Source organism: Engraulis encrasicolus, chromosome 11 (genome assembly GCF_034702125.1).
Source record: "Engraulis encrasicolus isolate BLACKSEA-1 chromosome 11, IST_EnEncr_1.0, whole genome shotgun sequence".
Taxonomy (NCBI): domain Eukaryota; kingdom Metazoa; phylum Chordata; class Actinopteri; order Clupeiformes; family Engraulidae; genus Engraulis; species Engraulis encrasicolus.
Genome location: NC_085867.1, coordinates 38,973,229 through 39,000,871, shown reverse-complemented (window position 1 = coordinate 39,000,871; position 27,643 = coordinate 38,973,229). Strand labels below are relative to the sequence as shown.

At 43.8% G+C, this 27,643-nt stretch overlaps 1 protein-coding gene across 1 annotated transcript; it reads left to right on the top strand.

The window, feature by feature from the left end:
• Nucleotides 1-829: 829 nt before the first annotated feature.
• fech (ferrochelatase) lies at nt 830-25,126 on the top strand. The gene is made up of 11 exons (XM_063210564.1): nt 830-1,004; nt 2,498-2,606; nt 3,906-4,025; nt 4,792-4,940; nt 9,334-9,468; nt 9,851-9,957; nt 12,428-12,526; nt 13,184-13,291; nt 14,061-14,225; nt 18,322-18,381; nt 21,477-25,126. The coding sequence occupies exons 1-11, from the start codon at nt 968-970 to the stop codon at nt 21,609-21,611; spliced, it is 1,224 nt and encodes a 407-aa protein (XP_063066634.1). The 5' UTR covers nt 830-967; the 3' UTR covers nt 21,612-25,126.
• The last annotated feature ends 2,517 nt before the right edge of the window (nt 25,127-27,643 follow it).

Genomic DNA, 27,643 nt, shown 5'->3' with positions numbered 1-27,643 from the left:
GCAGATTCAACTAATAGAGCACACTGTTCCATCCTCTTTGGATACTGCCTTTGTCAACAATGCCTCTATAATATAAAATGCAATATCATAGCAATTCTGAATACCATGTGTTGGCACTGGGCACTGAAGCCAGGGGCGCAGATGGGAGGGCCAATTACCAATGGGTCAAAGGATTTGGTATTTTTTTTATCGTGTCAATGGGATATTTAACACATTAACTTTTCCAACCTTTTATTTTAATTATTTATGGCTTCAATTAACAAGGAATGCTCAATTTCGTTGTAGGCCAAATTGTTATAATGAAAAATAAAAAGATATTCTGTATATTCTATATTGTATTTTATTCCATAATAATATATTGCTGTATGACAGTGTAATGAAAAGCCTGATATGGACCTTGACTTCACCTTGTTTTTATAAACACAATGGGCAAAGTGTATAAAAACAACAACAGCAAAGACTGTTGGTTGACTGACTGAATACTTTCTTGGGCAGAAACAATTGTGAGAGGCACGTGCTAAATTCTTGGAATTTACTGTGGGTATGTCTTCCTTATTTCCTTAAGTGTCTCATGTTTGTATTATTTGTATTGTATACAATAACTACATTAGTTTCGGCTACTGTCCGCAATATGTTCACAGAAAGGACGCCGACTACTTGAAAGTCTGTACTTTATGCTTTCTTATCTTTAATCTCCCAGATACTGTTCAGAGTTTGTAGTCAGCATCACAGACTGTTTATGATGGGAAGCCTCGTGCAGCTGTCAAAAAGATCTCTGATGATGCTGTTCTCGTGGGCGGGATTTGTAGCTAGACGTCAGCATGCAACTCACCGGTACATTAGGTCAGCGTGGCTGAGCCGTACAGTTCGCATATCAGTCTGACGGAATTCACTACAGCACAAATGGTATTTTGAGGTCTTAATCGAAGTATTTACTTTGTAGGTGACAGGACATTGTCTTTTCGCCATGACGACGTTGGGAGCAGTGAATCGACTTTTTTTTCGTAAGTAGAACTAGTATGACAACCAGAACTGTGTTAGCAAAATATGGCCAAGAAACGTCTGCACTTGGACTTAATACGATTAGTTTTTGACAATACGAAGTAATTGTTACCCACTGCTTACCTTGGGAACATGGGAATTGTGGAATTAAGATGGATAACCCCTGTGTTTCAGTTTGCAGAAGTAGTCCTCATAAAGTTGAGTAACTTAGCCAGTGCTAGCAAGGGTAACCATCTCAATAATTTACACTTACCTTGATTTTACGCCATAAACCAGTATTTCTGTGTTGCAAGGTCATATGCGATTGAGTCTATGAACGGTGTTTGAAGAGTAATGTCTCCATAGGCTGAATCCCGATGAATATCATTAGGCAGAGGGTTTGGGTAAACTGAAGGTTACATTGCTAGCAAGGAACTTAGCAAATTGTAACATAACTAGAACTACCCATTGATGTGACCAATTCATGTTGGGATTCAACACGTGACAATGTCAGGGATCTGCTGAATAGTAGGGTTATTAAGGGGATATGTTCCCCAGTAATGACAAATTAATGGATGTTTACAATGAGCATGTGTATTGTGTACATACAGGACCAGCTGACTAGCTAGCCACCACTCATGAAGGCATGTCAGCAGGCTTCTAGTGCTACTGAATGACACTAGGTATAATCAGACCCCGAAGACGGCCGACGTAGGGTCAGGTCAACCTTTTCTATGAAAGGACCCTAATTTCAATAGTGTGTATTGGAGTTGTGGCCATTCTTTGTGAAAAAGCGACGAAATTACACAACGCATGCTGTAAAACTTGCGTAATGGAAACGCGCCCCCTAGCGCAGAGAACTTGCCATTGCCGTGTTACACAAGGTGAAGCCCTTTGGATAAAACAAGTGAACACAGAAATCCATGTGGAAAAGTCATGTGCATTGCTCTCATCGATACTCGTTTATACCATCATTTATAAAGAATATTCTGCATTGACTCTGTTTCCTCGAAGATTTAGTAAAATAGGGTAAAAATCTTAGGGTAAAAATTGAAATGGGGGAAATGCCAGTGGTGTAGTCTACTTTTTGTGGTGGGTATACTGTATATTTGAGCATTTTTATGGTCGGTATACTGTATATTTGTGCTTTTCTAAATATTGAATCAATCAAGTTTAGGTGGATATACTGAAAGCCGTGACATTTTCAGGTGGGTATACTGCATACACCTGCGTTCAAGGCTCTAAATTAACTTTTGTCATCACCAGCCAAAATGGCTAGTAGATGTTAATCTTACTAGACCAACACACGCTCACTAATGGGTCAAAGTGGCTAGTAACTTGGTCTTCTCTACCAGCCAAATTGAAATGTCACCAGTATTTGGCCGGTTGGCTGGTGTTAATTTAGAGCTCTGCCTGCGTTCTATGTAGACTACCCCACTGGGGAATGCTTTGTTCTATATTTGTATGATTTGTTTTTTCTCCCTCATTTTGTGTTTGGTCTTTCTTCTGTTGACAGTTGCTAAATGCGGCAGCAGTAGCGTTAGGCCCTGCATAACTAGATGGCAGTCAACTGCAGCTGCGGCAGCCTTTGTGCGGCAGACAGTCCCAGACATCCAAGAGAACAGGTAGGATGAGGAGGAAGCATGAATGGGTTGTGTGCACTGTCTCTCCCCTCATAAATACATTTCCCTGTTGCCATGCCCTTTGGTAATCACATGTCTGACCAGAAAGAAACAAGAAAGATGGCTTCAAATCTTTCTTTCTTTTGTGTGCAATGCATTTTTGGTCATAAGGTTGTCACAAAGCTGTTGTATGATGGCGTAATTCTTATGTACGATTTGAAAAAAAGCCTTCTATGCACAAGCATTGGAAATTGGCCATGGCTATACAGATTCTGTGATGCTTTCTGTTGGGTTGCTGTACAGTCTACATGTTTTGCATCTGTCCCTATCAAATAAACCATAAATAAACCTAAATGTATTTGAGAGTTTGAGTAGTAGCCTAACCAGGCCAAGCATGACGAGGATAGGAGGCTTGAGTCGTTGATCTTGTGCTCTGTGCTTGTTTGACCTGAAGGCTGCAGAATGTGTATGGCCAAACTGCAGTGAATGTCAACTAAATTGAAAGTAGAAGCTCTGAGCTCAAATAGGCAATCAATCTCTTTTGCTTGAAAGCAGATGAGAAGGGTCAAAATGAAAGAAAAAAAAACATAGTCACATAGTCACAAGATGATTTATTTGTAATTGTTCCCCAATACCCAACATATCAATAGTTCTATTGGAACCCCTGTGCACAGTACAGTACATAATAATCATGATTTTTTTTCTCTGCATTTTGTGACTGTGGCCATGGCCACTCCCCCTGTCGTTTCCTTGTGCCTTTTGAAGTATTTGTAGTTGCTATGCTTATCTGTTGCCTTGGTATTGTATTGTGTTGTGTTGTGTTGAAAAAGCAAACAAAGTTGCACTCGAGCTGAACAGGAAAAAGGCGTTGAAATACTAAAATAGTAAACAAAGTGTTTTCGTTTTTTCCCCCAATACAGTTTTCCTGATTAGCTTTCAACTCATGTTTGCTACTCTTTTCTTGTTTTCTTTCTTGTTTTCTTTCTTGTTTTCTTTCTTGTTTTCTTTCTTTCTTTCTTTCTTTCTTTCTTTCTTTCTTTCTTTCTTTCTTTCTTTCTTTCTTTCATCATTTTTCGCGTCTTTCGCCTGTTTTCTGCCAACACAACACACTAGCAAGGAGTCAAATGAGCAAAGTAACCACAAATACTGTGCAAGGCATGACATGCATGTATAACCATTGTGGGATTGCACACCAAGCGTGATGCTCAAATAAGACAAAGGTACTATGGACGCCCCCTTCACGTACTGTATTGTATTGTATTGTATTGTATTGTATTGTATTGTATTGTATTGTTTTTCCAGGAAGCCCAAGACTGGAATCCTGATGATGAACATGGGCGGCCCAGAGAAACTGGATGATGTGCATGACTTCCTGCTACGCCTCTTCTCAGACAGAGACCTCATGCAGCTGCCTGCACAAGAGTAAGGAAAACACACACACACACACACAGAAGCGCACGCACGCGCACACACACACACACACACACACACACACACACACACGCACACACACGACTTTGTTCAGGCCTGAAATTAAATTGGTTGTTGAAAAGAAAAAAATCTGGACTGGTGGCTTTTGGAATCGTATCTACGACTTTGCCCCATACTTCCTTGTACTTTCTGCAGTGTCACTCTCACAAGCACAAGGAGCACAGAAATGGCAACATTTGCTTCTGTTTCACCAGACATAAAGGCCTTCATTGTGACATTGTGGTGATGATGTACCTTTTGCACAAGCCTTTTACTCTGTTGAAAAGCTTCTGCCTAACCACTATACTACTCTGTTGTGACTTTTGTGTTGTAATATTCCCTCATCTTGTAATCACGTGCAGATTACCTTTGTCACAGAAGCAATAGTTGTGGATTAAGAGTAGATCATCTGTAAATTGGTACTTGCTAAGCGATTGTTTCTTATTATGTGGTTAAGAGATGTTATTCTTAATATATTATCAATTACTGGTAATGTGCTTGCTGAATAAAATTACATTCCCAAGTTCTGTATGAGCACACAATTTGTCCCTTTAATACACAGCTGTGTGTGTCTCTGTCTCCCTGTGAGTGTGTCTGCCCGTGTGCTTGTGTTGTTGTTATCATCGGCCACCATGCGATGCCAACTGCCCTGCCCTCCGCTAACCTCTAACCTCCCCTCCCTCTTATCTCCCTCCTGCCTGCCCCCTCCCCCGTGCAGCCATCTTGGGCCCTTCATCGCCAAGCGCCGCACCCCTAAGATCCAGGAGCAGTACAGCCGCATCGGGGGCGGCTCCCCCATCAAGCAGTGGACCACCATGCAGGGGGAGGGCATGGTGAAGCTGCTGGACGAGATGTGTCCCGACACTGGTGAGACGGTGCACTGAATCTACTGAAACTACTGGATCGCAACCTCAGTTGGACTTAAAGGACCAGTTCAGTCAATTTCAATATGCTATTATATTGCTCACGCTACCCTTGACTTGTCAGTACCCGGTGATGCCACATTTTTCGCCTAAGCCCTTTCCAAGATATGAGCTAGTAATGGGGGCAGCGTTTGTTTACATTTTAAAAAAATGAACATAGGCCTACTTCATATTTTCCCAAAAGGTAACGCTGTTTGCTAGTTTTCTGCTGATGTTGTATAACCTTTCGGATGTTTTTGGGAATAAATAAAAAAGTTTTTTTGAAATGTAAACAACGCGTTGACCCCATTACAATGACCAATATCTCGGAAAAGGCTGAATATTTTTTATTTTTTTTTTAAACCCAGGTACTGACAAGTCCAGGGTAGTGTGAGCATTACAACTGCATGTTGAAATTGACCGAACTGGTCCTTTAATGATACACGTAGAGGAGACGCTAGGCTTTCCCCGTACTGGTCACTTTTTAACCCTTACAACTTTCAGCCCGGCCAGAACTGTTCCGGAGTCTGTTCCCACACCAGTTACGTTGAACCACTCGCATTCTTACCGGACACTGAACTTTTCCTCGCATGACTGTGTGTTACTTGGATGAATCTGGTGACATCCACTTTTTCATCAGGGTTTGCATAGAAAAAATGTTTTTCAGTTTGCATCGCAAACCAACTTTGTGGTTCTCAAGTGGTCCGACTTGCGGCGTGAACACAACGGCAGGTTTGTGATTAGGTGTCCCGCACGGGCACTGCCACAGTTCTCGGCCTGAACATGCTAATGACGCATTCAGGCTGACAGAGAACCGTGCCAGTGCCTGTTCCCAAGATGCGTCCCCACACTGTGGTGATTCAGCTCTAGTCAGACCAAGAGCAATGTAAATATCGTTTCTGATCTCCGGAGAAATCAGGAACTCCACCCACTTCGTCGGAAACCAGACAACCAGTGGCAAACCTAGGGAGGCGGGTCAACCATGCCGTTTCCGAAGCGTTAATTGTTATGCTCTTGGTCAGACCAAGTCTTGATTATATTTGAAAGTCGATGATTATCAGGCTAATTCAGCTCAGCACACTGAATCACAACTCTGGCCTTGCCAGAGGTAACCTCAAGTCCAAAAAGATTTCCTTCCATGGTGCACTACATGGGAATTCAGTTGCATTATTTTGTGTCTGATTATCTGCTTTATCCCTCTCTCTATGACTTGTTGAGGTAGACCACTGATTTGCAGCCAAAATGTTCACTTCGTTGTTGTGTCTAAAATCCATGGGAAACGCATGGAGGTTATGTCTTGCATTCCTGTTCTCGGCAGAGTTCCTGAAGTACTACACAGTGAATGCCTCATATTCACCCATTTACACACACACACATTCAACCATGGAGTGCGAAGGCTGCCATGCATGACGCACAATGGGAAAGTGTTATGTGATTCAGTGTTTTGCTCAAGGACACTTTGACCTTGCCAGAAGGAGGTGAACTGGGTTGTGCTTAGACGCTAAGCACACTGAACCAAGCTGGACAACCAAGTAGTATCTCCTCTAGCCAAAAGAGCCACTGTTACATTGTGGATGTTGTGAATAAATCAATAGGGAACGGGTGTAACACCCACCAACGTAATAACTTCCCACCAACGTAATAACCCTGCCAACAATAATATATATTAATTATTACGTTGGTGGGAATGGACCACAGGCACCTAACAGGAACCTAAACTTAAAACTATTTTTTTTTTTAAATCCTGGTCTAGACGTTATTGAGAGTGAACAGTGAAAAATGTTGACAGGAAATGAGTGGCAGGATCAGGAAATGACCTCAGGTCAAAATTGAACCCGGGTCCCCAACTTTATGGGATGGCCCCCTAGCCCTCTGAGCCACGATACAGTGACTTCCAACTAGGGATGGCGAAAATTGAAAAAACTCTTAACCGGCTACTGAAACTCATTAATTGGTGGTTAACCGGTTAACCATTAATCTTAAATTATACAACATTCGCGTGCCTGATATGCACGGCACTGATTTTTTTTTTATTATTATTTTTCACATAAGCCTTTTTTTTGCTGCACAGACAGGACCTGCCATGTCCAGCCACTGTTGGCAGATGGAAAATGCTGAATTATCGTACTAAAACCTCAAAATTATTGTTTTTGGGGGCTTTTTGGGAGGAAATTATTTTATAATTATTATTATTACAACCGGTTAACCGTTGGCAGAAAATTTTATCCGGTTAAAGTTGGTCCGGTCGACTATCGGTTAACCGGTTACCGGTTAACATCCCTACTTCCAACCCAAACTTTTAACAGAACCCCCCCCCCAGAACTAGTTTAACAGCCCAAGCTGTTGTTCAAACCGAGTGAAGGCCCCGTGTCCCAGTTCAGGAGCTGTATAGCTGAAAATCGGTCCCCTAGTTTGTTGTCGTATAAAGACGAGAGCGGGAGATCTCCCACCCTGCCTTACCATCGGGACTGTTCAGGGTGCTGATATGGGGACAGAGCCGTTGGGCTGTGTGGCGTGCAAGCAGGTGATAAGATGCTGCTCATCACATTCAGCTGCCTCACGCCCTCCTCACTGCCTTCCTGTGACACTGGGGGTCTGTGTGCGAGATCATTATGTGAGCCCACCTCACTGCCTGTGTGTGTAGTATGTGTGTGAGAGCACAGCACACCATTGAAACGTGTGTGCGTGTGTGTGTGTGTGTGTGTGTGTGTGTGTGTGTGTGTGTGTGTGTGTGTGTGTGTGTGTGTGTGTGTGTGTGTGTGTGTGTGTGTGTGTGTGTGTGTGTGTGTGTGTGTGTGTGTGTGTGTGTGTGTGTGTGTGCGTGCGTACCATAATTGAGCTACCACTCCCCCTCCTCAGAGATAAGACCACTAGAGGCCCTAATAAAAACAGGGCCACAACAGGCCAGGCCATCCTGTCACCATGGAAATCAGAGCGCATCCCAAATGGCTCTTTGATTAACCCCCAGTCAAGAGGTTCCGATCCCTACTGAGTAGTAGAGGTGACACCTCCTCATACTGTCGTCCTGACCTCATTAACCATCAAGACGAATGTCAAAAAGTCACAATTTGCAGGGCAAGGCAGTCATGGTTTCTGAGGAAGTACGTTTCCGCTTTCTCACTCTATATGCGCACGGGCAACCTGGGCAACCTGCATTCACAATATACAGTCCAGTGCCACATACTACAAACAACCTGGATTTACTAAATTCAAGAGACAATTTTGTTCAGTTTTGTTCATTGATTCACCTTCTCCTGCCTCGCACCTGCACCTGCATTACTGAGAGCTTGTGCACACGGACTCTCTTGAACTTTGAACCTGTATTTACCTGAGCAATTGAACTGAACGAATTGCACAAGGAAAGGCAGGTCCTTTGGAATATGTGACATTGTATTGCAACATACACTGTCTGAATGGGAGGAGAAAATGGGTGCTCGCTAGCTATTAGGATTTTAAAAGTCAGACAAAAGGGATTTTACATGTTTACTAGAGAGCTGTGCTTCAAGTGCACAGTTGACTCCTGCTCCAACTCCCAACAGCCCAAGGTTTTATTATGTTTTGAAGCCAAGTCACGGAACCAGCTGATCTTAATTGGCCCAGAACAAAACACCTCCCGCATTCAGAGCTACTGGGGGTTTCATGCTAATTTTGTACACAGGGACTATTGTCAAGCTGTTCGATCATACGGTCATGTCAAAACGGGTCAAAACACTCTGTCCTTCCCCCGTGACTCAAGTGGCCCCAGCATGGCACGCTCCCCAGTTACCGTTGTCATGGCTGCGTTCTGCCCTCTTGGTCGTAGGTGATTTGCTGAATGCAAGTGTTTTTTGTGGTGCTGTTTAAAATGGGAGTCTCATCCCAAACTCAATCCCATTCGCAATTCTAAATACTTCAATATGATGAATTCACGTAAATTGGGCCACTTTGGGCCATTCGTTTATATGCAAAAAAAGAGGCCCAATTAACCTGAATTCACCCTACATAGAAGACATCAGGAAGATCTGATATCAGCAGACTAAAGTAGGCTTTTTAGAATATGTGTTTAAACAGGCAGTCATGAGAACTTTGGAACTTTTGGTAATTCCAGGCGTAGAATTATTGGTTTCCTTCTGTCCTGTATGCATTTGACCTTTTGACGAGTAGGGTGCATCAAACCCCCTATGATTTTTAAAATATAGTTCTATTCTTATGGCTTTCCATCCAAATTTCAAAATATTTCAGTTTTTTTTTCTTACTGGGCATATAACGTTTTTATCGTTTTTATTATACAGCCAAGGCAATATTTTGACATCGGGGAGTTGATGTACCCTGTTGATCAGTCATGTTCATGGCCACTCTACTCTTCCCCTTCTCTCCAGCTCCACACAAGTTCTACATTGGGTTCCGCTACGTGCACCCGCTTACAGAAGAGGCCATTGAGGAGATGGAGAGAGACGGAGTGGAGAGAGCAGTGGCCTTCACACAGTACCCACAGTATAGCTGCTCCACAACAGGTACAGCAGTTAACCCTCATCACGTCTATACTGTACGCACATTTGCACAGTCAGCAGTGTTGGGGAAACCACAGTGGAGGGGAAACCACAGTGGATGTAGTCCTCGTCAATGTACTGTTTCTGATGGTGCCGCAGTGTAACCTGTTGCCGAAAATATGTGTCTTTGTTTCATCTGCTGGTCACTGTGCAATTTTGTGTGTGTAATCAAAAATGGTGGAAAACCATTACAATTATCTGTAAACATCGTAATAGAGGAGCCTTATTTGTTTTGTTTAACTCGGCAAACCTTAAGCACCTAAAGTTTATTTTCGTACAGGTGGTGGAAGTGTGTGTTTACAGTCACTGGTTTACATTCCTTGTCAATTATGATCTTCCCCAACAGGAAGCAGTTTGAACGCCATATATCGCTACTACACCGAGAAGAAGGACCGGCCTAAGATGCGCTGGAGTGTCATTGACCGCTGGCCCACACATCCACTGCTAGTTGAGGTAAGTGTGTGTGTGTGTGTGTGTGTGTGTGTGTGTGTGTGTGTGTGTGTGTGTGTGTGTGTGTGTGTGTGTGTGTGTGTGTGTGTGTGTGTGTGTGTGTGTGTGTGTGTGTGTGTGTGTGTGTGCGCGCGCACGCTTGCCTGTTTGTGGGTGTACCTCTTGTATCTCTCTGAAGTTCTGTTGGCCAGTGACATCAGCTGATTTTGAGGTAGACTTTTTAAACTTTTTAACTGCTGTTTGATATCCCCCCACAAGTCCAGTGTGCTTATATTGACTTCACACATCTGTTATTTTGAGTTATCAGACGTGAATATTCTGGAGCTCCATTCAAGTAAATGGTTCATTTTACAGCAGATACATTCAGTCGTGCCTTACAATAATATTATATGGAAATACTGTTACATATGTTGGTTCAATGATCATTCTTGAGCCTTTTCTAGTTTCTTGTTGTTATATTGTGCTGTGGAACTCAGCTTTTGTCTTGCTTCACAACCGACTGCACAATTTTCTGCTCACACGGTTTGTTGGCTGTGCTTCTTTACTGGTACTCACTGATTTTGCCACTGCTCCTGTTCTGGATTGACCTGGTGAGGTCCGCTCATCACCGCTCACTGATACCGTTTTCAAGCTGACCAACACGGTGCCGGTGCCCCTTGCTGCACCAGTTACGTTCAGAACCACTAGTTTGAACTACTAGAGCTCATACCGGGCACTACATTTTTCTGCACGTAACTGTGTGTTACCCTGATGAAGCTGCAAAAGTCTACAGTACATATGTTATCTGCATTGCGATCAAACTTTCCTCTTTTCGAACGCTCAGATGTTGAGATTAGGTGCAGGAACGCCAGCACAACACAACACGACAGCACGACTCTCAGTCAGCCTGAAAACCGCTTTTAGTGACCGTTTTGGTTTCCAAGCACTTGTTGAGGACCCCTTTGGCAATTTGTGAGATTGGGTGCTGTTGCTGGTTTGTTAATCATTTCTTCCAGCAGCAATGGACATAGTGTCCAAAGCACCTTATTTTTGGTTATGATGGTCACCATGGAGCTTACTATTGCTCAGTTTTTAGCTGTTGCTAGGCAGTTGCTGCCCTGGTGAGTCAGAGGTCTCAGTTGTGCCATGGCCTTGGACTTCAGCTATTGCTCAGTCTCAATGTCAGGAAATCGGGATGAGTCTTTGAAGTGTGCACTTTTGGTGCTTACACTTTTATGCGTTACGTTTTAGGGATGCACCGATACACATTTTTTCACTTCCGATCCGATCCCGATATCTACATTTGAATATCTACCGATACTACTCCGATCCAATACCAAAACCACATGTAGGCATGGATTTCAACTTGAGGTATGCCCAAGATGACTATTTGGTCAGAAAAGGAAGTCAGAAGAACAGGAAACTTATTAATAAGTAAAAAGTAACAAGTACAAAATTAACAATCCCATCCTGAAAACTATAATTTGAAGTGTTATGACTTCAACTTAACATTACACCTGGCTCAATGTCAGTACTGGACAAATTACGATATTTTGGGATCCGATCCGATCTCTGAATTATGTTGATATATGAACCCGATACCGATACCGATATCCCATCCCTATTACGTTTATGCCTCCATCCTCCCATCACTGAGGTGCCCTTTGGACCTAATGCTCAAGGATGCTGCATGCTGAATGTGACAACTTGCACACATTGTAGCAGAAATCTTGCTGTGGAAGAGTTTTTCCTTTTTTGTTCTGCTCGAGGTCTTCTCTACCACGGAAGTACTGTAGTTCCTCGTCACAACGCTAGGGACAGTGTTGTTTACTGCTCAAACTACATGCATTGCCTAGTCTATATTTTTTGAAGAATTCTACTCTACACTTTAAATGTTGCACTTTTCGTTGTTACACTTTCTGTAACGCCTGTATCCTCCCCTGTCACTAAGGTCCCCTATCTTTCCAATATGTATAAATCAAATCAGAATCATTTTGACTTCCACAGAAGTTACAATAATCGAGTCGCGCAAATGTTGACGTTTTCTTAAGTGCTCTGGGGTAATTGCGTAAAAACGGTAACGGCAGATGAATCCAGTAATGGTTAATGTGATTGTTAAAATCACATGTGCATGGGTAAACCAGCTGCCGGTGTTGGAGTATGTGGTACCAGACTCAAGCCTCTTCCCATGAGCTTCCTAAGCCCATGACTGCCACGAGGAGTGATGTCTGTGATTGTTCACCGACTTCATGACTTGTGTTTTGTCTGAATAGAATGCTGGAGGGTTTTGTTAGTTCCATCAAGTGCCAGGCATTCCAAATAGGCACACTTAGACACTCTTGGATTCATTGTACCTATGATTCTCATTGTGCATGTGTACACTACACTGGCAATAAAACATGCTATTCTGTTGGATGGATGTGATTTTGTTGATCATTGTACCATTTTTAATCATCTCTCCTCTCCTCTCCTCTCCTCTCCTCTCCCCCTACAGTGTTTTGCGCAGCACATTCTGAACGAGCTGGAGAAGTTTCCGGTAGAGAAGAGAGACGACGTGGTCATCCTGTTTTCCGCCCACTCTCTGCCCATGTCTGTAAGTCTGATGTCATGCATGCATCACACTCATACGCTGGTACAGCTAGCCGCACTGGCAGTCACTAGAGTTGGAATTGATTGCCACTGTGGCTGAATCCGAACCCCTTTTGATCCTCCTCATTAATGGAATATATTAATGAATGCATGTTGCACTGTTGTGTCATTCATTCTTTCATTCATTCATTCATTCATTCATTCACCAAAACTGGTCTGTGGGCTCCCCTGTTTGGCCAACCAACGTCTTTGTAATACATCAGACACATTGTATGCAGCTAGTGGTGTTGCTACAATAATTTGTGACCTGGGTGACCCATTTTACTGTAGTCCTACACCCCGCCCTGCCCCCTATCAGGTCTCTAAATTACCTTTTTTCATCCCCAGCCAAAATGGCCAGTAGATGTTAATCTTACTAGCTAAACACATACTGACTAATGGCTCAAAGTGGCTTGCAAGCTGCTCTGTTCTACCAGCCAAACTGAAATTTCACCAGCATTTGGCTAGTTGGCTGTTCATTTAGAGCCCAGCATGTCCTAAATGTAAACTCATTCATTCATCAAAACTGGTCAGTGAACTCACCTGTTTGGCTAGCCAGTTTTCTTGTGATGCCTCAGTCACATTGTATGCAGTGGCGTTGTAATGATCTTGTTGTTGCCAGGTGGTGAACAGGGGAGACCCGTACCCCCAGGAGGTGGGGGCCACAGTGCAGAGGGTCATGGAGCGCTTGGAACACTGCAACCCCTACCGCCTCGTCTGGCAGTCAAAGGTGAGCGCAGCAGTCACAGCCTTTTAATGTGTTGCGGCACGGCCCCTGTTCTGTTGTTTCCAAGTTTGTCGTTTCCATAATGGCAATGATCAAGTCGTAATGTAGTAGTGTAGTACTATGGAAGTGCAGTTGTTCGTTTTTAAAGCCGTTTGAGCCGTTAGATTGAAGTAATTTGTGGGATTGTAGTCTGTTCTGCATGTGGCCACAGTGACCCCCTGTGGGTGTCAGTTGACATGGCATTTCCACATTGTACAATGATAATGGAAAGACATGTAGTTATAGTGACCCCTTGTGGTTATGAGTTAAAAGTACAGTTGCACATTGTAGAAGCATTTGAAGTCTTTAAGAGTAGTGTATTTTAGCCTATTTAACCATAACTATATGTTTGAGCACCTTCTGTTCCTTTTATGAAGTGAAAGTTGAGTGAAAACGGTTGAATAGTTTTTTGTTTTTTTAGAATTCCCTATTGGGGACAATAGAGTTTCTAACTAACTAACTGAGGCTTCTCTCTCTCTCTCTGTCTCTCTGTCTCTCTCTCTCTCTCTCTCTCTCTCTCTCTCGCTCTCTCTTTATCTCTCTGTCTCTCTCTCTCTCTCGCTCGCTCTCTCTTTATCTCTCTGTCTCTCTCTCTCTCTCGCTCGCTCTCTCTTTCTCTATCTCTCTCTCTCTCTATCTCTCTCTCGCTCTCTCTCTCTCTCTCTCTCTCTCTCTCTCTCTCGCTCTCTCTCTCTCTCTCTCTCTCTCTCTCGCTCTCTCTCGCTCTCTGCAGGTGGGCCCCATGCCCTGGCTGGGTCCCCAGACTGATGATGTGATAAAGGGCCTGTGCCAGCGGGGCAAGAAGAACCTGCTGCTGGTGCCCATCGCCTTCACCAGCGACCACATCGAGACGCTGCACGAGCTGGACATCGAGTACTCTCAGGTGCTCGGGGAAGAGGTCAGTACTGCTGATGCTGCCCATGTGTGTGTTTTTGCTGGTTATTCATCAAGTTTGATTCCTATTGATATTAACTTAAAATGTGGAATCGAAATGAGTTCATAAAAATTGTGTGTGTGCACTGCACACTGATGGAGATCATATTTAAGATGGATATTTATTTTGTCACTGCATTAAGGCACAACAGACAGTTGTTTACACAACAAAACTGACATACCCCGCACACATCATAAATGGAAACGAAAAACTACATGTAAGTTGTTTTTATTGATGATTGGGAGAGAGCAAGATAAGATAAGATTAAAACTTAATTGTCTGTTACACATGAAATATTAAATAGGATTAAATAGGATATTAAATAGGACATGATTAAATAGGACATGATAAGACAGTACATGTTAATGTGAATGCATATATGGTTGCAGCTGGTTTGTGCGTAGCATACTGAGCTTTTATGTGCCCATCTGGACAGAAGTGGATTAGTATGTATAAAAAAGTGGAGAAGACGCGCTCAAATAGGCTAATTTTAACAGTTCTTAACTGGGTGCTGAATGCCACAAAAAACTTCATTGAATGAATGAAACGAAGGACAGCACTCTTCAGATTTCTTCTTTGTTAGTGCTGTCCTTCGTTTCATTCATTTAATATGTATAAAAACATGAGTATCATAAGTATGTGGTTTAATACGTACTGTATAAGCACTAGTTGGACATTGAGTAGAGTACTCACAAGTGCTTTGGGCTTTTCCTGATTAATGAGGAATTCCTGATTTTCAACTTGAAAATCTAAATAACCCTAAAAAGTATTTCTACTACTACAGGCATTCTGCATTTGAACATTTGACAGGTGGTGTGTGTGTGTGCGCGCGATCGAGAGAGAGAGAAGTGTGTGTGTGTGTTTGTGTCTGTATACAGTGCCCTCCATAATTATTGGCACCCCTGGTTGAGATGTGTTAAAAGCCTTAAAATAAATTCAGTGTTTATTGCAGAAGAATGCTGTCACACTGAAAATTGTAGGAAAATGTAGCCTTCAACTCAAATGAATTGTAAGAAAATAAAAAAATCCCTGACTAAAAAATAATTATTTTTCATTAAATCACCTGTTCCACAATTATTGACACCCTTAACAATTCCCAGGAAATAAATATAATTGAAGCATTTGTGTCATTTCTACAGTAGTTTACAAAGTTTACCAGAGTATGTAGGAACATTTAATTAGTAATTCATCACTTCCTGTTTCCCTGGGGTATAAATATGACGTGACACCGAGGCCATTTCTCTTATCCACTCTTAAACATGGGAAAGACAAAGGAACACAGCATACAAATGAGGCAGATGTGCGTCGACCTTCACAGGTCAGGCAAAGGCTACAAGAAGATTGCCACTCAACTGCAGCTGCCCATATCCACTGTGAGAGGAATAATTAAGAAGTTCAAAACAACTGGAACAGTGGTAAAAAAGCCTGGACGAGGACCCAAGTTTATTTTTCCACCACGCACAGTGAGGAGGATGGTAAGAGAAATCAAACGATCTCCAAAGCTCACTGTTACAGAATTACAACAAATGGTAGCATCCTGGGGTCACAAAGTCTCCAAATCAACCATCAGGCGCTGTCTACACGCCAACAAGCTGTTTGGGAGGCATGGAGGGAGAAAACCTTTCCTCACTCACAATCATAAACGCAAACGTCTGGAGTTCGCCAAGCGGTATTGGGGCTTCAACTGGGACCGTGTGCTTTGGTCAGATGAGACCAAGATTGAGCTTTTTGGCAACAAACACTGTAAGTGGGTCTGGCGTGCCACGAAAGATGTGCATGCTGAAAAGCACCTCATACCCACTGTGAAGTATGGGGGTGGGTCAGTGATGCTGTGGGGCTGTTTCGCTTCCAAAGGCCCTGGGAACCTTGTTAGGGTGCATGGCATCATGAATGCTTTGAAATACCAGGACATTTTAAATCAAAATCTGTTGCCCTCTGCCCGAAAGCTCAAGATGGGTCGTCACTGGGTCTTTCAGCAAGACAATGACCCTAAACATATGGCCAAATCTACACAGAAATGGTTCACCAGACACAAAATCAAGCTCCTCCCATGGCCATCTCAGTCCCCAGACCTCAACCCCATTGAGAACCTGTGGGGTGAACTGAAGAGGAGAGTACAGAGGAGAGGACCCAGGTCTCTGGATGATTTAGAGAGATTCTGCAAAGAGGAATGGCTGAAGATCCCTCTTTCTGTCTTTTCCCATCTTGTGAAACATTATAGGAGAAGATTAGGTGCTGTTTTGTTGGCAAAAGGGGGTTGTACAAAATATTAACACCAGGGGTGCTAATAATTGTGACACACATTATTTGATGTCAAATAATTATTTCTTTATGTGGGATTTTTTCCCCACTGAATAAATGCACTTGTATTGAAGGTTGGATTTTTCTCTTTTTTTCCATTAAGGTCCCATATTATTTAGAAAAATAAATAAATAATTGGAAGCTAAAAAACACATCTCAACCAGGGGTGCCAATAATTATGGAGGGCACTGTATATGTGCGCGCTCGCTCGCGGGCATGCATAGGCTCCCGTTAGACTAGCCCTGACTGTGGGGGCCCTTTAGTCGGGCGGCAGCACCCCACAAACCACAGATCCATTACACCGGTGCCAGGCTCACGCGGCCAGGCCTCTCTCCCCCTGCCCTGCCCTGCCCTGCCCTGCCCATCGATCCCTGCTGCTGGGACACCGGAGACGAGGAGAGGGGTGGTGGTGGCAGAGGAGCCGGCAAAGGGGACAAAGGGGTCAGTTGTCCTCGGCCCAGGGAGAGACCTGGCGGGCCCTCAGTGGGGTCGTCATGACATTATACGTGTTGAGGTTTGGGGGGGCTCTTCAGATAACCTTGTCCAGGGCCTGTCCAAAGCTGTCAGCAGCCCTGGGTGGCGGTGGTAACGCCCCACCTCCATCCACCCCCAGCTCCCCTTAGCTCACCCCATCCCATCCTACCCCACACACCCCTCTCTCTGCCGGGAAGCTTCAGCTCTGCCATGCTGAGGGCTTTGAACCCGATACCCCTCTGGAGGAGCTGCCAGGGGTGCCTTGTTACCCTTAAGTCCCATGGCCACGCTTTGAGAGGTGGGAGAGAGGGAGGAGTAATGGGGATGGAGTGGAGGGGGTTGCAGCAGCTTCCAAACCTCACTCTTGTAATATATTGATGGATATGACTGATGGTGTGGATGTATCAACTCACCCCTTAATTAGTTTGTCATTTTAATTCCAGATCAGTCAGTCACATAGGTTGTGTCATGGATGTTCAAACGGACTAGTCGACTCACTTATGCTTCTTTTCCACCGCTGGTTTTCTGATTGACCTACTGCTCGACCAAGCGTGACTCGGCTGCCACTTTTTGATCTTCTATTTAACTTAGGGATGCACGATGTCAAAAATTTCGGCCGATACCGATATCCGATTATGATATTGCGGTTTTGGCCGATGACCGATATTAACCGATACCAATGTTTTTATTTCTTTTAAAAAAAAAAGAGATGACAATGATACAAACATCTTATTTCCAAAAACACTTTTTAACTCCCTGTGATAATTTGATAAAAAATAGAGACAAAATAGAAGACAAACAGTGAAAGTCATCGTCAAGTCCATTCTTTTAGAACCGTAACATATAAAAAAAACCATCGGCGTTAACATCGGCCCAGTTTTACCCATCAGACCGATGTCCGATGTGTTGAATATCGACTGATATCCGCCGATACCGATACATCTGGCCGATACATCGTGCATCCCTAATTTAACTGTGTCGTGCCCAAATGAAAAGCAAAAAGTGGCGGGCGAGTTGCGCTGTGTCGAGCTGTAGGCCTATCAGAAAACCAGCAGTGGAAAAGAGGCATAAGTGAGTCGACTAGTCCGTTTCGACTTTTCCTTGAACATCCATGACACAACCTCTGTGACTGACTGAGAAAACCGGCAGTGGAAAAGAGGCTTTAGAGTTTTGGTATTTGGCACCAACGCGATCGTTGATGTCTGTCCGTGTTTATGTATTTAAAATGAAATGCTAATAAACAAAGACATTAACTTGGTCTCCTTCCTTTTGTTGTGACCTACAGGTTGGTGTGGAGAATATCAGGAGAGCAGAATCTCTCAATGGAAACCCTCTCTTCTTTAAGGTAAGACAGACAGACAGACAGACAGACAGACAGGTACATCACAAAGCACCAGTTCATTTGAAAACATATAAACATCTATACCAGTGCTGCCACAATTCAGAGAAGTACCTTGTATCACTCTGCCTGGTATCACAAAGAGTAGATATTATACCATTGCTTGATCCAGCAAGTCTACCCATAAATCTATGCATAAAATTTCTCAGCAGTGCATGAAAAGTGGGGACACTACAATTGACAAATAAAGTGCTTGCGCTCGTCCATCTTGGGAACTGAAGGAGAATCCTAAACGCATCATTGTATGCCACCTGCAGCTTCTTCAGCTTAGCTGTATGGTATTTACACCATAAGTGTGCTGTGTAAAAAGGTGTGCAGTAGGCTTTAAAGAGATTAACCTTGACATCATCTGTGCACATATGGAACCTGCGCGCCAACATATTGGCCTGTGCATATAATTTACGACACTGACGCTGGATATCATCATCATCACACAGGTCATCAGTAATGATATAATGTATGTGATTCTATTCTTATCACTGTTCTTATCAGACTTCCATATTCCTAATTGGTACCTACAGTATATGCTAAGTTTTGTCAAATGCAGATATTTTGGGTTCATAAATATGAATGTGTTCCATTCAATTAATCAAACCAGTTAATATGTACTGTAATTACTCTAAACAATTGAAATTAAGATATGGTGATTAAATAACGTGTTCAGATAGAAAGGAAATGCATGGCAGGGCTTACATTTTCTCAAGTAATTTTTTTCACTTTTTGTAGAAATTGTCTTAGCATGCGGACTTCTGTCCATTGACTACAATTATGTGCTTGTGCATACATGTGTAAAACCAACGTCACCTAGAAAACTCTAACACTGATCTCTGTATGTTGTCTGTATTTTCCTTCTTTTGGCGTTTGCCCTGATTCTTCTGATGGTGAAGCTGCCCTAAACACAGAGAGTGTTCTGGTATGCTAAAGCAGGGCTGATGGCAGAGAAGGAATAGGGCCTTGATGGCCAGTTCATGGTCAGTCTGTGCCAAGTCTACATAACCCAGTGCCAATACACCAGTGCCCTGCCTATTCCCCTCTCTCTTGGAGAACTATTAGTGCCCCCTTGTGGTCTTGACCAGTCATGGTATGGCGGAAAACAGGCAGGGCCAATCTCCCTTTCCCTGCTCCTCTCCCTCTCTGTTTCTCTTGTCTCTTTGTCTGTATCTCTATCTATATCTCCTTCTACTTTCTTGTCTATCTCTATTCTTATTACTACATTTTTAAATATTTTTTCTACCCCCCTCTTCCCTCCCTCTCCATTTTCCTACCTGCTTCAAACACTTCCAGTCAATTCCCCCTCTGATGGAACGCTTTGGCTCTCATTTCTTTCCATCTGCCGGTCTCTCTTTGTCTGCCTCTCTGTCTGCTTGGCAGTCTGTCCGTTCTCTCCCCCCGCCTCTTTTTTTCTGCCTCTTTCCCCCTCTCACTGTCATTTACTGAGTGGCCAGCATTGGATGGGGCAGGGGGTAGTGGTGGTGGTGGTGGTGGTGGTGGGGGGGGGGGGGTGTAGCCTAGGGGACGTGTTGGGTCAATAGGGCGTGAGCAGTCCCCACTCCACTCCTCCTCTCCTCTCCTCTCTGCTGAGGCCAGTGCTCTGGTGCACTGTCTGGCTGGTGGAACACGTGTTCTCATCTCCTCTCCTCCTCTCCTCTCCTCTCCCCCTCTCTCATCTTCTCCTTTCCTCTCATTTCATCTCCTTATCTCCTCCTCTTCTTTTTTTCTCCTCCTCTCCCCTTCTTTCATCCTCTGCTCTGCTCTCCTCTCCTCTCCTCTCCTCTCTTCCCCTCCTCTCCATTCCTCTCCCCTCCTCGACTTTTTTCTCTTTCTCCTCTCCTCTCCTCTCCTCCTCTCCTCTCCTCTCCTCCTCCATCTCCTCTCCTCTCATCTCCTTTCCTCTCCTCATCTCCCCTTCTTTCCTCCTCTCCTCTCCTCTCGTCTCGTCTCGTCTCGTCTCCTTTCCTCTCCTAATCTCCCCTTCTTTCCTCCTCTCCTCTCCTCTCCTCTCCTCTCCTCTCCTCTGGTGCTCTGCCTGACTGGTGGAGCGCTTGGCAGCGGTTGCGATGGTCATTTGCTGAGGGCCAGAGGCGGCATGAGGGTCTCTATTAAAGATCACTCTTGAGTCTGGGCTGCCAACCATGCCCACTAACTGGACACCTCTCACCCTGCCTAGAGCGCCAATTCCACACTCGCGCACACATGTGTGTTTCTCTCTCAATCTGCAATACACATACAGTACAATTTCATCCTCATCCTCACACACACACACACACACACACACACACACACACACACACACACACACACACACACACACACACACACACACACACTTGCATTCCTCTGTACGTAGCTGTGAATGCATACATGTGATGCACAGATACCGGTACATGTTAAACAATGTACATGTCTTTCTGTAACCAACTTAAGCTCAGAACATACAGTAGCTGGCACGGAAACAGACTCTGGCACCGTTCAGGTTGGCCTGAAAACGGCAACAAGAAAGAGAGTTAGGCTTCCATTGGACTTCTGCAGCATCAGGACCACAGGCACCATAGAAAAGTGATGTGAAATCACAGCCCTGACTTAAGTGATGAAGGGCATGCAAGGAATCACAGATGGTGGAGAAGGTGTTTTGAAGAACAGGAGAAGAGATGAGAATAAAGAAGGCATCTGGAGATGAAATGAAAAAAAGAAGGGATGATCAGAGAGGAGGAGAAAAAAGAAAGAAAGAGGAAGGGAGATGAGGAAAAATGACTAGAGCGGAGAAAATGAAAAGATTGAGGATGCGAGTCATCTGTGACCTCACCGTTCTATGTGACTCACGACTCATTGTTTATTTTATTGACTTACCTCTGTCTTTATTCCTTACCCTCTCTATTTCTCCATTTCTCTCTATCTCTCCGCTCTCCTTCCCCTTCTCTCCACTTTTCTCTCTCTTGTTTACTGTGTTTCTCTCTCTCTCTCTCTCTCTCTCTCTCTCTCTCTCTCTCTCTCTCTCTCTCTCTCTCTCTCTCTCTCTCTCTCTCTCATCCACCCCTCCACAGGCTCTGGCTGACCTGGTCCAGTCCCACTTGAAGTCCGATAAGCCGTGCTCGAGGCAGCTCACCCTGAGGTGCCCCATGTGCGTGAACCCCACCTGTGGAAAGACTAAAGCCTTCTTTGCCAATCAGAAGCACTGACCCCTGACCTTCGACCTATAACCCCCGCCCCCCCCTGCAGACTGTCCAATGAAAATAGACAAGGAAGAAGATTCTCAGCCTCTATGACGTCTAAGAGCAGAGAGGTCTTCTTGTCCATCACGAGTCAGTCGCCAGATGGAAATGCCCTGCAAACGCACAAACTATACTTTTCGTCATTGTTTTGTTTTTGTTTTTGTTTTTGTTTTCGCTTTGCGCTGGTTTTTGTCCTTTTGTCTGTTTCTGTGCCCCCCTGTCTCTGCTTACATTCCACCTAGTCTACAAACGTCCCCGTCTCAGCGGTGAATGAGAATAAGCTGAAATGAGTACCTCGGTACCTCCCCAGGACTATAAACGTCCCTCCAAGACTCACAGACCTTCTCAGCTGATCGCCCTTGATGGCCGCAAACCTGAGCTATGCTGCCCTACAATTTCAGAACGCAGTGTAATTCAAAATGGCAAACTGAGAAAAAAGGCTTTAAAGTTTCCTTTCTGTCCACGCGACTGTGTTGGAGGTAAAGTGGTGATGACACTTCCATATAATACTTTTTTATGGTGAAAATTTATGCACACAAGAAAAAAGCAAAAAAACCAACATTCTCCTTACATTTTAGCTGAAAAATCATTATACTGCGCTCTGTTGTGGTATTACTGTCTACACCAAAACCACGGTGTCAATGGAGAAGTGCAGTATAATTCGCATTATACTGCGTTCTTGCCTAGTACGACGTAACCTCCTAAAACCAAAAAGCGCAGTATAATCAGTTTTTTGCGTTTTTTTCCGAAACGGGACCAAGTTGGGCCAAAAAATTTTAACACAAGAAAAAGAAGGTATTTTAAAGCCAATTTCCGGTCTAAACCCATTTTCGACCATTTTCAAGATACTGCGTTCTGATATTGTAGGGCAGTATGGAATGGAGGAGAGACTGGCCCGGCTCTATGAGATGTACAGCTAAAAATATCATAAACCTCTCCTCTGGTGACCCAGTGGAGCAGACACACACACAGTTGTTCAGTCACAAATGTGCATGTCCATGTCAACACAAGTCTGACACACACACACACATAAACACCCACAGCTCATACCTGCTCTTTTGTTCTTTTGAGTTCAATCAGCTGTACTTTTTTTTTGCACCCTTGCATCCATCCTCATCTCTTCCACTGTGTGGCACTGGGCTGGAAATCCTGTCCTTTGCTCCAGCATACAGCCTGTCCACCTCCATCAGCACTCCACCTTTCAGCTCCTCTCTGGGATGTGCCTTCCCATAACCCCCTCCTTCCTCACTCACACTACACACACACACACACACACACACACACACACACACACACACACACACACACACACACACACACACACACACACACACACACACACACACACACACACACAGAGAAACACGGTCTGCAACCAGTCTATGGTCAGCACCAACTACACACTAACTGAGGGTAGAAAAACAAACAACAATTTGGGCTCAGTGTGTTCATACCAGCCCATTATGTTGTTAAGATACTATTATTATTATTATTATTTGTGCTTTGCATAATATCTGCAGCGTTCCACTGTGTGTACTAGTGTTCGTGTGTAAGGTCTGGAAAAAAAATCAAAGGTGTTTACTATCTTTTAGTGTGTATGACATTATTTATTATGTTACTGGCAGAGTTTATTTTATTTTATTTTTTTTCCGTCATTCTTTTTTTTTTTCTTGGACACGCTTGCCTCTAGATGGCTGTATACAGTAGTACAATAATCTCAATGCATCTACCTCTCTCTCGCGAGAGTCCTCATCTAGTCTTCCATCCGCCTCAAAAGTGGACTACAAAACAACAAATACACACACAAAAGCCAGCTTGTTGCATCCTCTCAACAAATTCCTTTGTTACGTTTCCATTCTTGTCCATGCAGCATCTAGACTGTTCCCATCATCATCAGCATCATCATCGGCATCATGCGTCGTCCTTCGTCGTCCTCTCTTCTGTCTCTCCTCTCCTCTCCTCTCCTCCTCCTTTCCTCTCCTCATCCATGGACACCCTCTCCCCTCCCCTCCCCTCCCCCCCTTGGCGCCTTCCCATGGTCACCAGGGCTCTGTTGATTAAGCTGAGAGAAATTGGTTGTCCTGGACCCAATAACCCCCTCCGTGTGTGTGAGCGTGTGTGCGTATGTGGGTGTGTATGGGCACATTGGGGAGTTGCTGGCGGTGCTGAGAAGAATGAATGAGTGAGGGGAAAGAGAGAGTGGGAGCGAAGGGGAGAGAGAGAGAGAGAGAGAGCGTGAGAGGGAGGGAGAGAGAGAGAGAGAGAGGGATCTGGCTCTGGGGTCTAGCGTGGGTCTCCTGGTAATTGAAAAGCTGGGGGACGCTTGCTCTACGGAACAGTGTGACCTCTAATTGAGAGCGGAGCGATTGATTTCTCCACTGTGAGAGAGAAAGAAGGCGTGCTGGGTGGAAAGAGGGGGATGGGAATGGAGGAGGGCAGGGCGTGGTGTGGTGTGGTGGTGTAGCTGATGGTGTGGTGATGGGGAGCAGCGGGAGGAGACTGAAATGGGGAATGGGGGGAGGGGGGGAGAGTCCCACAGTCTGAGCAGGAGAGAGAGTGATAGACGGAGAGGTGAGGAGAGAGAGAGGGAGGGGGTAAAGCCAAAGCATTCCATCAGAGGAGGGAAGCTAGGTTGGACTGGAGAGTGGACAGGAAAAATGGAGATGTGTGGAGGGTGGTGGGGCGAAGCCAAGCGAGGAGCAGAAAGGGGAGCAGTGAGATTGCTGGGGAGAGACACTACTCTTTTGCAGAAGCCACCAGAAAAGCAGGGTGTGTGTGTTTTTTTTTTTTTTAAAGATGATGATGAATATGGCTGAGGGATGATTGTTTTTTTATACACCATACCATCAGACCCTGTGGAGTTGACTGCCTTTAAAAGACAACTTCCTAATTGTGACTTAATGTTATTGGGTTATAGCTTGTTAATGTGCTTTTAATAACATCTCCCAAAAATATGTTGTTGAAGCGTGTATCTATATATTTTTTGAAGTCGCTGAATATCCACGAAGGAAGTTGTGTCTGTAAGCACCGCTGTGAGAGAGCATTAATCTTCAGAGGATGGTCTTTGTTACCACTGATTTATTTATTTCCATTGGGAAGGCAATGGTCCAGTGTTACCGGTCAACTAGAGCAAACAATAAAACAAAGGAATACTCATGCTTCCAGAATACACCTGATCAAAGAAAGGCGGTAGGGCTAGCCCCTTACACCTGTGCTTCTCTTTGGAGCTATGCAAAAGCAATGTCTGCAGTAAGCTCATTTTTAGGGGACTCCCCAATGCCTTCAAATTCATACAACAGCTGGTATAACTTCCTGGTATAACTTGCTTGTAAATGCACTGGGCTTGTCAACTACGTATACATGTTATAAATCCATCACTGAAAGTGAAGTCAGGCTGATTTTAATTTGTACTTACACTGAATGTGAAGTGTGTATATAGTTAAGCTGTATGTCTGAACTGACCGAGTAAATAAATTTATTTACAAAAATGTTTGTTTTGTGCCTTTTTTCTTCCCTTGTGCTCATGATCTTTCAAATCATATGATTACACTGATCGATTAATACATTGTCATAGCACTATATGTCCCTATACAGCATACCTCTATCAATGCAATATTTTTTTTGAACAAAACACTTAAGTGTCATGAGAAATTTGAAATGTGTCTCTTTTGTAGTCTCTAGTCTTGTTTTAACCGTCTCATTGGACTGAGATGGTTAAAACAAGACCTTCAGAGATCGTACCTACTAATTGGAACATGCTCAGAAGAATTTGTTGAGTTAGGTCTACCTGTAATTCTGTCTCTAACATTGGAAATGACTAGTTAGAGTTAATTGTTTCCATTTTTTTATCTTTAACTGCTTTTCTCTGACCTCCTACCTTTGCTATACTTCTCCATCCTTCAGTACCCTTGGTTGAGGTTGGAATAGGCTCCTCCGACAGATTGGTTTAGTTCTGCACATGCCCTTTCAGAAAGACTCTGTGAAAACCGTTTAGCTGCTTTCAAGGCAGACAGGCCTGCAGCCCTGCAAATCCACCCCTGGCTTTGATTGGCAGCCAGGGGGTTTTGACTGAGGTGAGTTGTGCAACTTGTGACAAAGACATATTTCTGAATGTCACGTCCTATCTCTGATCTGCCATCTTTCCTATCAGGTAATGGAAAAGCCAAATGCCATCGGATAAGGCCCTTAATGCATGCTGGTCTCCTTGGTAACCGTGGCCGGAGCAAGGGAAGACGGGAGGCAGGCACTCTAGGGCCGGTGTCGGGAGAGGAGAGGAGAGGAGAGAGAGAGAGCAGGGGAGCAGCAGTGTGGACTTTGACAGAAATCAGACGACAGTAAGCCACTTAAAGAGCCTGAAAAGGTTGCTGCTTTCACCTGTCTGTTGCTGCAGTGGATGCCTGTGGATGAGAGGAGGACAGGAGGAGGTAGGGGGTGGTGTGGTGTTGAGGGGAGGGGAGTGACCGATGAAGCTGGAGAGCCAAGTGGCTTGAGAAGTGAGGTGGTGGGGGTTGGGGATGTTGGAAACTCAACCCCCACGCCACCTTTTCCCTTCACACGCACACATACAGAGAGAAAGACACACACACACACACACACACAGTAAGGAAAGAACAGGAATATTGACGCCATTCTGGGAGTTTCAACATATGCTCTGAACAAGGTTGTGAAGGCGCTAGGCCCTACAGACTAAAAGATGCTTACATTATTCTAACATTACAGTGGTAGAATTTCCATTTCTCATTTTCATCTCTCTCATGTTTTTGAATCAAATTTGATAATGTAAACTGTAAAGTCACATAGATGCATTAATCAGACCTGGATGCCAGTTGATGAATCAAAGCTGTTTATTTGATATTAATAGCAGAATATACAGCACTACCATTTGATGATAGTGGGAGTAAAAAGAATAGAGAGGTACAGAAAGGACCAAATTTAAATATAAAAAAAGAAACGCATGGTCAAGACAAAAAACACTAATGTGTGCATTTAATGGGAGAGAGCTTCATGAAGAACCAGCAAATATAAACAGGAACACACACATACACACACACACACACACACACACACACACACACACACACACACACAAACATACATACACACAGAGACACACACACGCATAACTGAGTATTTGGGGGGGGGGGGAGTAGGACTAGAGATGCTTTGCCACAGTTTTAAAGTGCCCAATACATCAACACACTTGAACAATATTGAAAGCTCCAATGTAGTATGCGGCCATTGCAACATGTAACACTGACACAGATCATTTTTATTTTTAACTACTGTTAACGTTTCAATTTTTTCTCTTTTTTTGTTGCATTTTCTGTTTATTTTAAAAACACAGCTAATAATAATATTGCACAGATGAGAGGTGTCCTACCATTGGGGGGGGGGGGGGTCACAAAGAGAGCTTTGGAGAAGAAGAATCTGTTAAAAACTGTTAACGATAAAAATTATAGGCCTACTAAAACATGTAACTCAAATGTGACTCAAATGTCCTTTGATGTCCTTTGAGTTGTGTACATATTCAGTCATTGGGTTAGCTGTTCTTTGTTTGTTTGGAGGATGTGTCATAGAGTTAAATCTAGAATTGTCAGTTATGCAATTCCGCCAAGTTCATAAGACTTAAATAATCTAAACTAAGTTACATTATGTCAAGTCAGAGTGAAGTTCAACATAACAGGAGGAGTAGTACATGGAGTTCACCAGCATTTATAACCTTAAATGCCCTTAAAATTAACCCATTTCCACCTTATAAAATGAGTGGCATTATATCTGTTCTACCGTCCGAGGGTGATCTGCTTGCATATGTGGTTCGTAATGCAGTATGCTGCTATATTTTTATCATGGCTTCAAAGGCCCATTACTTATCCACTGTTTATACGTTCAATTTTCTGTATGATGTGATGTTATAAACAGGCCTTGATTTGGGATTAGCCAGAAATGGTCAATTAAAGGTTGGATGTGAACTACTGTGCAGGTATACTCAAAAATGTAAG

Bases quoted from the DNA above. Each gene is read 5' to 3' on its own strand.
- fech (XM_063210564.1), top strand. From the start codon at position 968: ATGACGACGTTGGGAGCAGTGAATCGACTTTTTTTTC. The intron at 9,469-9,850 runs GTACAGCAGTTA...CTTCCCCAACAG, and splicing joins GTATAGCTGCTCCACAACAG to GAAGCAGTTTGAACGCCATA. The intron at 12,527-13,183 runs GTAAGTCTGATG...TGTTGTTGCCAG, and splicing joins CCCACTCTCTGCCCATGTCT to GTGGTGAACAGGGGAGACCC.